Genomic DNA, 13104 nt, shown 5'->3' on the forward strand with positions numbered 1-13104 from the left:
AGTACAGCGGTAGCACAGCATTTGTATTGCTCCATTCTCCTACGTTTTTGTACACTAGCTTCAGAGTTTTGACAAAGAGGAATATTTTTTTTACTCTTCTTGACATTACGAACCAAAAAACTAAACTTATGCATGGAACTAATAAACTTGTTAAAATAATCTGCCAAACTAAGCCAATCATGCGATTACCAATGCATACCAATGTAAAATAATCTAAGAAAAGAACGATACCACTGAATAAAAATAACCAAGATAGCAATACTTTCCATTTTTGAATGTTCTTGTGTTTGATTGAAACACTCCACAAAATAATTTTGAGAAGAAACAAACTTCCAAAGTTGCATCTTGATAATTTAAGAGCCATCTCTGCTTTAAATCATTTTGGTTTTTGAAAGCTAAAGCAGATATATCTTTCTTTTATCAAAATTATTTGAAAAAACATAAAATAATTTTAAAACAAAGAGCTTTTATAGTACACGTTTTCCATCAATAGTGATTAAAATGTAACTTCAGTAATTGCAAAGATTGAAAAATAAATAAATAAATATTTATCTTTTCAGATACAAGAGCTTAGCTAACAGTTTGTCACATCTACAATCCAATCGATATCCATCGATCTTATTTCTATGGTCCACAACTTCTTTTCTCAATTAATAAATTAATAATGAATAAACGGCGAGAAATATGATTAAAAAAATTGATCAAATCAAACTACCAGTCTCGCTACATTTTTTTAAAAATATTGTTCTAATAATAAAGCAATTTAATAATAATTCATCAATTTAAAAAGTATTTTTGCTTGCAAACTACTTTATGGCATAGAGAAATAGAAGAGTTTCAATTCTAATGCCAAAGCATGTAAGAAGGTGACACAATTTTTACCCTTTCAAAATGTAGCTACAAAATGGCTTCACTTTCCTACCAAATGGTTACAGCACCCTGTTGCGGTAATAAGCCTAACTACTAGTTGGACAAATAAGTAGATATTTTTCTTTCTTTTTTTTTAAATTGAAAAAACAAAATTCGTGTTAATCGTTTGATGTGTTACCTTAATGCTGTAAGATGCTTGGATATTTTTTATTTAATGACATCAAGCATTAATAAAGGCAAAGTATATTTTGTCTTAGAGCAGGGATCCCCAACCCAATGCCCGCGGGCACCATGGCGCCCGTCGATCGGTCTAGGTGCACCCGCTGCTTGTGCCCAACGATAAAATACAATATTTCAGTTTTCCATTTTCCCATAAAATGATATGCAAAAATTAATGCGGTAAATTACTACAATTGTTACACGTAATGAAAATTATTACCGAAATAGAAAACTTAATTCTAGCAGCTCCTTTGCAACTTCGACTTTTCAAGGCACTGTTACAAAATTCTGATGATGCTGACTTCATTTCATATACTGAAGTACGCTGGCTCAGTAAAAGTAAAGTGCTTGAAAGATTTATACATTTAATCGAAGAAATAAAAAATTATCTTGCAGCCAAAAATCAAATATTTTTAGAACTAACAGATCCTCTCTGGCTAGGAGATTTGTCTTTCATAACAGACCTAATTGAAAAACTAATTAATTTAAACTTGGAGCTGCAGGGAAAAGACAAACTTATAGCAAGAATGAGAAGGCTATACAGTCGTTCAGAACAAAGTTAGTTTTCTGGATATCACATTTGAAAATAAAGTCTCTTTTGCATTTTCCAAACATAAAAAAAATGATAGGTGACAGTGAAATTGTCTTGTTAACATTTGTCATCAACCTCCAATTGCTTCAAGAGCAATTTGAAAATCGCTTTTAACAATTTAATATCATCGAGCCTATGGTCACCTTTTCTATAAATCCTTTTACCATCAAATATACGTAACCGAAATAGCAACATGCATTTCAGAATGTCTTCAAGTTAGGCGAGAAGAAGTGGAGATAGAAACTTTGGATCTTCAGAATGACATTATCCTCAAATCGATTATATCAGATGAGAAATTCTGGAATATAGTTGACAGAAATAATTTCCCACTCTTAAAAAGAGCAACATATAAAATAAAGTAGGTTTGCGGTTTCACATACTTTTGGGAATCATTGTTTTCGACAATGAATTCAAAATATAGATCCCGATTTACAGATGAACACCTTGACGATTGCTTGCAAGTAGGAATTTCATCATGTTCTCCCAATTATGAAGCGATGGCCAGTGAAATGCAATGACAGAGATCACATTGGACTGTATTTTATAAATAATTTTTATACTTCGTATGTTTTGCAAGCAATTCAGTAGTCATTTATTTTACACAAGAATATTAATACTAAATATATTCAAATGTAAAATTAATTTTTAAAATTAAATTTTGTGTGCGCTATATGTAGTGTTTGTATTATTACCTATGTCTACCAACTATAAATTTATCTTAAAAAATAAGTGGTGCCCGCCATTCAACCGATATTCTGGTATTTACTCTTAGGTACAAAAAGGTTGGGGACCCCTGTCTTAGAGCATCTAAAGTAAATCACGATTTAATTTAAATATTTTAACTTCTCTCAATTTTTTTTTAGTCTTAAACTTACTTCTATGTTGAATGTAATAAATATTAATAAACTTGACATGAACCAGTAATTAATTTAAACTACTATCTATGGATAAGTGCATCTATGGATATGAATATCTACGGATAAGTGCATCTATGGATATGAATATCTATGGATAAGCGCATCTATGGATATGAATATCTATGGATAAGTGCATCTATGGATATGAATATCTATGGATAAGATAAGTGCATCTATGGATATGAATATCTATGGATAAGTGCATCTATGGATAAGAATATCTATGGATAAGAATATCTATGGATAAGTGCATCTATGGATATGAATATCTATGGATAAGTGCATCTATGGATATGAATCTCTAGGGATAAGTGCATCTATGGATATGAATATCTATAGATAAGTGCATCTATGGATATGAATATCTATGGATAAGTGCATCTATGGATATGAATATCTGTGGATAAGTGCATCTATGGATATGAATATCTAGGGATAAGTGCATCTATGGATATGAATATCTATGGATATGAATATCTATGGATAAGTGCATCTATGGATATGAATATCTATGGATAAGTGCATCTATAGATATGAATGTATATGGATAAGTACATGACTGGAGGAAGGGACAAGTTAGGCTGGCGATCGCTCGCAACACCGCTTTTATGATCGAATCGAATTAGTCAAATTAAAAATTTTGTGGGATTCTTGATCTCTGCATTAAATTTCAAAGATACAGCATAGTTACTACACATTTATTCCATGGTTACTAGAGTATTACTAGTGCCCTAGCCAGGTTATGGGGATGCCAAACGAGAACCAGATTTAATGTTCACTAAATTACTGATTTCCTCATTTTTTTTAAAAAAAAAAAGCTTATTTGAAAATTTGAAGAGATTTTTATTGTTTAAATATATGTTCTTAGATTAACTTTATGGTCAAAAGCTTTATTTAAGCTTCACGTCAATATTCTTAATAAATTGTATGAATGACAAAAACAGAGAAAGAAGTAACCATGTGGACTTAAGTCTCTTTTTCATTTAGTCCTAGATTCATACTTTTCAATTTAGTGTGTTATAGACTTCATAATTTTCAGATAGAAAAAAAAGCAAATTTGAAAAGCACCAGCGAGCCAATTCAAAGGGACAATAAGTTATTTTTTATTTAATTAAGATTCTTTTTCCAAAATTGAGTTAAGGGGGTCGTTTTCAGTATCACCCTGGGAGTGAAAACGTCTCTGCCGAAACTGGATAGGCGTTGGCTTTCTCCATGCCACCTTAGATTTTAAGTTAAATATTTAATTTACGTATTCTCATTTACAAACTTTTAATGATAGTCTATCATTCGATTACACTATCCATTTCTAACACTTTACCTTAAAAACTTCGATAATTTGAAATATTTATTTAGGTTTCACGATAAAATTTTACTTTAAAATCTCATTCTTCCCAGTTCACTTTCTAATTGGGCAAATTTATCAGATACAATACTTTAGATAATTACAATATCTAAAATTTTGTTTTTTGCCACTAGACAACATTATTATATAATGTTTATAAATAAATATCTATAATATGAATTTACGTTAATATCTAATGTTTATGAAACGTTTGTTTTTTATGCATGGAATTTAATTGCACATCTATATGATGATTATTTCGTTTTTTTTACAACTCCCTGATTTATCAAATTATTATATTTCTTTAATTATCTACCTTAAAAGTTACCGAAATCTTATATACAGTCATCTGTTCAATTAGACTTTTAATGTAAACCAACTCTAGATATCTTGCTGCTGATATATTTATTCTATTTCCTAACTTTATTTTATTTTAAAACTTGCTTTGAACAGCCAAACTATTTTTGGGTTTACGACCATCGTTGTTCAACTCCATAACTTGTTATTTTGAACCCAACCAGGAAGACCTTTGAACTTCTGGATCAATCATTGAGACAAATTAGCCTTTGAGGAAGACTATTTATTTATTTATATCCGTTGTTTAACAGCCGACCCAATGCTTAGAATTTACGACTACTAATTTTAACTCCGTAGCCTTGTAATTTTGAACCAATACAGAAGACAAGGAAACTCCTGGGTCAGTACCCCCAGAGGTATTGATTTGTTATGGGAACATGGAGGACTTTGCGACTCAACAGATTTAACGTGCATCAGTCACCATTTACTACACGGGGAGTCTACGGCCGGCGGGGATCGAACCCACGAACTCTTGGACATGGGCCCAGTGCCTTACCAACCAGGCTATAACGGTCTAAGGAATACTATATTGTTTATAACCGTCGTTGAACAGCCGACCCGACAAGGAGGACTATTTGATGAAACTAACCCGTATATGTGTTACATGGAGAGGAAAACCACGAAAACAGCCCACGGTCAACCTAACCGTAGAGGAATTTGAGCTCATGATCCACTTTTTACTTCAACAATGTGGTTATTTCAAGCTGGGACGTATGAACTAGCAATCGCTGGGATTCAAAACTGGGTCACTTCATTAGGAGGCGAGTCCTCTATCCACATGATCAATGCGGCTCACTTTAGTGTACATGATGTTAACACAGATTCTATACTTGAGAATTAATTTCCCAGGTGTCGACCAGTGACGTGAAGGGCAAAAGGGTCTATGACCTCAGGCAATTAGCCAAACGAGGCTATTCATTTGACGACTAAGGACACTGATACGTAATTATAGTTGTTATGAAATGAGCTATTTAACAGGTAAATACTTGGCTCAAGTTAAATATTTTATGAAGAATAAAATCTGATTTGTAAACAAATTTAATAATTAAGTTTTAGATCATTTAATTTCATTTCTTCAAGAAAAAAATTAATTAAAAATAGAAAGTAATTAATTTATTGGAAATTACAGGTTTTTATTTTAAATTCTTTTTAATCTTAGAACAATTGCTTCCTGCCTAACATGAAAAAAAAAATTAAAAATATAGTATCCAGTGGCCTCCACATATCCAGTTCCCTCCACAGAAAAATATTACTTAGCTAGTATGCAATACATTGATACAAGTAAAAGTACTATAGTACTTTTACAAGCATCAGAATCTTTAGCATAGTCATGATAAAATAATTAATCGAATGAATTTTTAAAAAAAGTTATTCAAGTGTTTTTCTGTGTATTTCTTATAGTACGCCTTATTTTTAATTTATTCCAAGCTGTCTTCCCAGAATAAGTTTAACCTGAAAGTAATGCAAAAAATTCAATTTTTTGCAACATAATACTTAATCAGTTATGACATAAAACTTAAATTTTAATTTACATAGCCCATAATATATTATCTGTACTTCTATGTAGATTGTCTACTAGCCTTCCCACAATACGCACCGACCACCTTAACTTCTCAAGCCAGCTGGTACCCATCTATTTGAAGCTGCGTGGATTTTAAGCCACAACCAGAATTTGAACCCTAGCTTGTCTTAAGCCCAAATTATTCAGTGCCGAAGTGACGTAGACACAAAAATCTTGGACTGTGACAAAAAGAGTCACGGGTTCAAACCCCCTCCACTGAATAATTTGTTAAATATTTTTTCGTAGCGATTTGATTATTTTGTCTTATCTAGCTATGAGTTAAGCATTAATCAGTGCATTGATATACTTAGAAAAGTTATTACGCCATTTGACATGGCTATAAATAAATGTCTTAACTTTATTATCATTCGCTTTCAATTTTTTTTAATTACGTTGCAGATGAGCCTTGGATACAATTTCTGTGCCCCCCCCCTTCTTTATTTGAAAGCACAAAAATGAAAGGCCCTCTTTACTTGAAAATACTAAATAGAATTTCAAAATGAAATTCGCAGTAAGAAACTTTTTGTTCACTCACCTTACAGTTAATTATATAAGTGACATTAGACGCTTAAGAAGTTAGTTTATAAAACGTAATATGCGATAGTGTTTATAATGCGCAATACGCGACAAATTAAAAATTGTGACCAGGCCTTGTATATTTATATATTAAGTTTATTAATCATACCTGGACTGGGATTGAAGAAGCACACCTCTGCTAATGATGGCAACTAGATGATTAAAATAATGATGGATTTTTAATTGCATTCCCTATTGACTTTTCAAATTTCGCAAATGGCTTTTCATACATGGCTTTTAAGCACAAAATGTTTCAATCTTTCGTTTTCATGCGGTTACATAAAAATTAATTTATTATTATTGATACTGTTGCTGATAAACCAAGGTTTCACTAGTCTTTGCTTTTACAGAGAGTAAAAGATTTTTTTTAAGTTATCAACTTAATTATACAAGATAGAATGCAATTTTGAAACTTCGAATTTAACCACTTGCGTAGCTACAAATCATGCGTTTATCAAAAAGTCAACAACTCACTACCAGGCGTAAGTGCTCGATACCGAAGTATTACAGAAATCGAAACAGTCTTTTTCTATTTCCATGATAATGACCACAAACGTCTTTTTAATTTCTCTGTCATTGGCGATTTTGTGACAAAAGCATCTTAGCGTGCTTAGCAAGTCTATCCTGTGCAAGTAGTTAACTATCAGAAAGCTAATTTATTCAAAACGTCTCATGTTAACATTGCGAATAATGTACCCAGACCACTGTAAATTGTGTAATGAAAGATTCGATCTCAAATCAGACTTCAGATCTTGTGCTACTAAATTGTATGGCTCCAACACATACAGACTCGGTTGAAATCAAGATCGTTTTGCGAAATAAGTACGCAATTATGATTAACAAAAGAAATAAGGTTGAATTTAGATTAGTTGTATTTTTTTTAATAGGTCATTTCTTTTCATAAATAAGTGGGTAGGATTTGCCTATTTTGGTTGGTTAAGGGAGGTATGAGCAAAGCTAAAATAACACTCCCAACTTCCTTTAACAAAAATAAATAAATGAAAAAAATCCTTTAATTGCAATAATAATTAATTTTGTGGAAAAATTGTATTTTAAAAAGCAAGGTCTCATATAATAAGCATTGAGGAAAAGGTACTTTATTTACGTCGCACTAGACCTGCTCAATGGGATATCGGCGGCGGTCTGGGAAACATCCCTGAGGCTGATCCGAAGACATTCCATAATTTTGATCTTCTGCCGAGGGAATGGCTCCTCAGCTTTGCTAGCTCGACAACCTGTGCGCGAAGTCGAGCACTTTGCAGTGGAACAATTTAACGAGAACCGATACCGAGCTCCCTCGGTCCCTGTACAGGTTGATCAAAGTGGTCACCTACCCGCTTTCTGACCGTAACCAGTAATGCTTGAATTATGTGTTCTACTAGGAACCGTGTCTTTACGATCAGTCTACTGCAGGACGCATTGAGGGAAAGTAGTAGTAGTAGTAGTTCATTTACGTCGCACTAGAGCTGCACAATGGGCTATTGGCGACGGTCTGGGAAACATCCCTGAGGATGATCCGAAGACATGCCATCACAATTTTGATCCTCTGCGGAGGGGATGGCACCCCCGCTTCGGTAGCCCAACGACCTGCACGCGAAGTCGAGCACTTTACGGTAGCACAGTTTAACGAGGACCAATACCGCACACCCTCGGTCCCTACGCAGACTGATCCAAGTGGGTCACCCACCCGCACACTGACCGCAGCTTGAATTATGTGTTCTACTAGGAACCGTGTCTTTACGATCAGTCTACTGCAGGACGCATTGAGGGAAAGATCCTTTTCGGATAATAAGAAGCGGGAGAAGTAATTTCTTGCGTAACGTGGGTTTGAACAGCCTCTTAAAAAATTAATTTTTTATTTTTTTTAAAGTTATGATATAAACAAGAACCTAGTGATGACCCTATTGACTAATCTAGTCAAAATAAGTCGTGTACTTTAGATTTAACTTATCTACGAACTTTACCATTTTAAGTGAACACTTTACTGCTACACAAACAAATAACAAGTCTTAACAAATTTTCTTTTTAGACATTACTAAGTTTTCTTTTTAGACTTCAAAAATTTTCTTTTTTGACATTTCTAACCTTTTCAACCATGAATGAATCAGGCTTCTCCCAGTTCCTTCATGTAATGGAGTCTATTGTGCCTTCTAGTGCGACGTAAATGAACTACAACTACAACAACAACAACTACCTTCATCTGATGGGTAAATAAAATTGCACAAAAAGAAAAGATGGAAAAAATTTTAAAAATTAATATGATTTACTTTTGAAAAGCAATTTTATTTTCACTCCGTAACATCACAGCTTCAAATATTCGCTGATATAATTTTTTTCTACAATATATCTCAATCAGATGGACAGAATTGAAAGAGAACATGTCATAGTAAAGTTAGACTTCTACCTACCCTATATTTAACTAACAGTTAAAGTAAAAACTAGTAAGATATTCAAGTCCAATCTTTGAACGGACTATAGAAAATTTCAGGAATATCTTGCCTTGGTTAACACTTCATATTCCTAGAATTGTAAGTAACTTTTAGTGTATTCAGATGCATCACTTGGCCAATGAATAGGCCTGCACATCTATTCGTTTTTGGCCTTAATCATTTTTTCACCAACAAAAAATTTTAATTTTTTTTTTAAAAAATGCATACATACAGACTCGTGATAGCTCAGGGGATAAAGCATTCACCTTCCAATGAGGTGAACTTGGTACGAATATGATACGAATTCCGCCTCCAGCTTGCACCGACCACAGTTCTGACGTAAAATATCCTCAGTGGTAGACGGATCATGGGATAGAATCCCCTTGCTGTCAGGCTGATTGTGGGAGGTTTCCCTCACCATGTAACACAAATGAGGGTTAGTTCCTTCAATAAGTCTGCCACGAAGGCAAATTTCTCCCAATACTTGATACAGGAATTCCGTTATCTTCAGGATTGGGTTCAAAATTACAAGGCTACGGTGTTGAACATTAGTACCCAAAAATTGGGTCGGCTGTCCAACGACGATTATAAAATACACATACATAAGATGTTCCAAAACTCTAACAAAAAGTTCAGAGACATGATAAACGGCATAAGAAATGAACACGTTTAAGAGGGTGAAAAACCCATGAAGGATTTGATCTCATGCTGGTAAGCATTTACAAAAGATACAACAGATTTGCTAGCCACAAAAATATTGAATTAATTTTTATGAGACTCGTTCTAAGTGGCGGTCGCTGACGTAGATCGTGGCAAAGTCAACGACGGCATAAATAGAATTCCCGGACTGCACTCTGATGTGCTTTTAATGTCTCCCTAAGCAACAACAATTCGTAGTATGAGATGTAGTGTAGTGTCCTCAGCAGCACTGCCAACTATTACGATTTACCGACCAGGTGGCCGAGTGGTTAGCGTGCCTGACTGCGGAGTCATTGGCCGCAGGTTCAAATCCTGCTCAAGGCATGGATGTTTCTTTCTCTCTCTGTGTGTGTGCTCTATGTCCTTTCTCCTCTGTGTGAATGTGACCCGCCCTATAAACAGGTTTGTGGTTGTGTGACGTGGACGACGCTGCTCCACCGCATTCCTGTGGCCAATGGGACAAACCCCAAGTGCCCGCCATTAAAAAAAAACTAATACGATTTTTGCAAACTATTTTGCTGTGTGGTAGACTATTAAAAACAAAACCTTTCAGGATTTTTACCGAAATCTTTAAAACTGAGCACGAGTGAGCTAAATCAAAGTGACTTCTCATATAAACTTCCGGGTCGTAATGGCGTGGAAAATAACTTTAAATGAAATTAACGAAACAAAGAATCATCATTAAAACATTAACTCTGCTAGCAGAAGTTTTCCCAAAAAGCGTAGAAAATCCCTAGATTTTTAAACAGATTACAATCTTTTAAGTTGGGAAACTATATGGAACTGAAAACTACATTAAACATAGTTCTAAAAGAAAGCGTCATGGAAATTAAAAAAATATTTTTAACAGTTAAATACGAAAAATATTAAGAAAGGGAGAAATATCGTAGTCAGGGGTCTGTTTAGAAGAAAAACGGACCCTTCGCAAAATAATTTATCTTTTAATCGGACCCTTCACAAATTTGTTTATCTTCATTATTGTTTTGTTAATCGAATAAATCCTTTCCAAGGGGGGGGGGAGAAAACGGTTCGAGACGTTAATAGAATATTATGTAAACAAAAATTTGTTTTTGGCAAGTTTTTAATAAAATATTATAAATTGAAGAATTGTTTCAATTTACTTAATGCGTTACACATTAAAAGTGATACATAACTAAGTTGTGTTACTTAAAATACGTCAATTGAAATTATTAAAAATGTGAGTGATTTTGCTTCCATTATTCGTCCGAAATAAATTTTCTGTGTTGAGCAGTATAGGCTAAGTATCAAATATTTGTATGTTGCATCTCTAATTTAGTAGCAGCAATTGTTGAGCAGAATCTTGGATCTATTTACAATTTAAAAACTTCTTGAAAAGGTTTTCAGCAATTTTCTGCTATAACAGGACCCTATTTGAACAAATTCACAAAAGCCGGACCCTGGTTGAAAGAATGTGACTTAACGCTTATTTTATATTCACAAATTATGAGTAGTTCTTTTACAAATTCACAAAAACAGGATCTTTCACAAAATGTCTAGACAGACCCCTGGTAGCACATTCCTATATAGCCTATGCAGAGGGAAGGGGCATAGATATGGAACTGGTCTTCTCCCCAGATGACGTATTTGAGCGTTGCGATCGCCTATATCGGTCGAATTTTCCACCTCTCTGTATATAAAATTGCGAAAATGGGGGGGGGGGGAATTTGATTTATTAAATTGCAGTAAATACAGTGCGAGTTGCTAGGAACAGAAATCACCAAATACAGCATCAATTACAAAAAGAAAATAAGTAAAACTAATTTCAAGAAATAGAACCTGGTAATCAATGAAACATAGTTCATAACAGAAAAACAAAATTTATTAAGAATATGAAAACAATTTTCTATCATACATTACATTTTTTTTAATTAACCATGAAGACAAATTACTTTTTATCTTTTTCAACTTTGCTTGATGGTCGAGGAAGATGATATTTTCGCATGTCACTAAGTAAGTCATTAAATGAGTATTCCTTGTATTCATAATACTCGGGAACTTTATAGGTACCATCTTGAGCTTGACTTGTAGGCTGATCTAAATTTAAATGTTTAAACAAATTTAAACAAATTTGTGCATATACAATTAATAATTTAAATACATCAAAGGAAGTTTAGATCTTTTTATTTGCAATGAGCTGCACAATCGGTCTTGCCGATGAGGAGAGTGCGTTCTCCAGAGGTGGTATCCACTCTTTCAGGACCACCACAATGGGTGAGATACCGTTGGTCATGTTAATTTGGACGTCTAGTTTCTGCCACACTAGATGGCAGCACCGAGACTCTATTTGGATGCTAAAGTGCACTAGGAATTTAATTTTGCCGGAAATGCCAAGAGCCAATATGGCACTCCAGGGATCTTTTACATGCAGCATAATCATACGACATGGCTGAGGATTTTCTGCATCCCGAAAATCCGGTGCCTGGGTCGGGGATCGAACCCGCAGACTTGGGCCGACGACAAACCAACTGCGCCACCCAGCCACAGTTTAGATCTTATGATGTAAATTTTCATAATTTAAACCATTATTTTTGGTGGATTAACTTTTCATTAGCAGTGACGTGTTTTCCATACCAAGAATCACACTACAATAAAGTACTCATGACAAAATCTATTTGATAACTGAAACTAACAAAAGATTATCTAAAAAATTGTCTTGACACCCGATCGCTTCTTTTTTTTTCATTTTAAAAATGCCCCATAAACATTTCATTGTTATTTTTTGATAAATATGGAATTATTATGAATATTTTATAATATTCCAAGCCATGTTACTTAATTTCACACTTACTTCTTACTAAAAATGCTACAACTAGTACAGCTGGTCACTTGCCAGCAGCAACATTTCATAATTTTGCACTATAATTTTAAACTATTTTCACAGTCATTCGTGAGATTTTTATAGAACAGTCAAACCCCGCTATTGTGAACCTTCAAGGGACCGAAATTTTGGTTCACTATAACCGGGATTTCACTACATCCGTTCCTCAAGCAATTTTAACTAATGATTCCGAACTCCTTCCTCTTATTATACAATATATAAATAAATGACCAATTAAATGAAATACAAAAATGATTGAAAAGTAATACTTAGTAAAAAAAAATGTGCGAACTTCTTTGTATTTTTTATTACTCTTCGTCTTGAGTACAAAAAAAAATGTAATATTTAGATGAAGCGAAGCTGATTCAAGAAAAATTTTGTCCATACATCTGCCTGTGTTGGCCTTTATTTAGGGATGGGAAAGTGAGATATAAGAAGCAAACAAGAAAAGATGCTTATCGCTACATTCCTCTCTATAGAGGGTTTTAAAAATCAGTATAAGTATTTATTTTGAAGTAGACATTTCAAAATTATTTAGAAAAAATGAAGAAGAAAAATTAGTCGAAGTCAGAAAAAGTTCATAATATCCAATTTCCTCACTTTTTTGTTTCACTATATCCACAAAAAAATAACATTATACGAGTATAGCTAGGCACGGGACCGAACATTTCGTTCACTATATACACTGGTTATCATAAATTAA

At 33.7% G+C, this 13104-nt stretch overlaps 1 protein-coding gene across 1 annotated transcript in view; it reads right to left on the reverse strand.

Annotated features, from left to right (window-relative positions):
- Positions 1–11384: 11384 nt before the first annotated feature.
- LOC139426431 (NADH:ubiquinone oxidoreductase subunit V3) overlaps positions 11385–13104 on the reverse strand; it is a 6636-nt gene continuing 4916 nt past the window's right edge. The window contains exon 3 of the mRNA XM_071185301.1: positions 11385–11617. Coding sequence (XP_071041402.1) covers positions 11469–11617 — 149 coding nt within the window. The 3' untranslated portion in view covers positions 11385–11468. The remainder of the gene's footprint in view (positions 11618–13104) is intronic.

Source organism: Parasteatoda tepidariorum, chromosome 9 (assembly GCF_043381705.1).
Source record: "Parasteatoda tepidariorum isolate YZ-2023 chromosome 9, CAS_Ptep_4.0, whole genome shotgun sequence".
Lineage (NCBI taxonomy): Eukaryota > Metazoa > Arthropoda > Arachnida > Araneae > Theridiidae > Parasteatoda > Parasteatoda tepidariorum.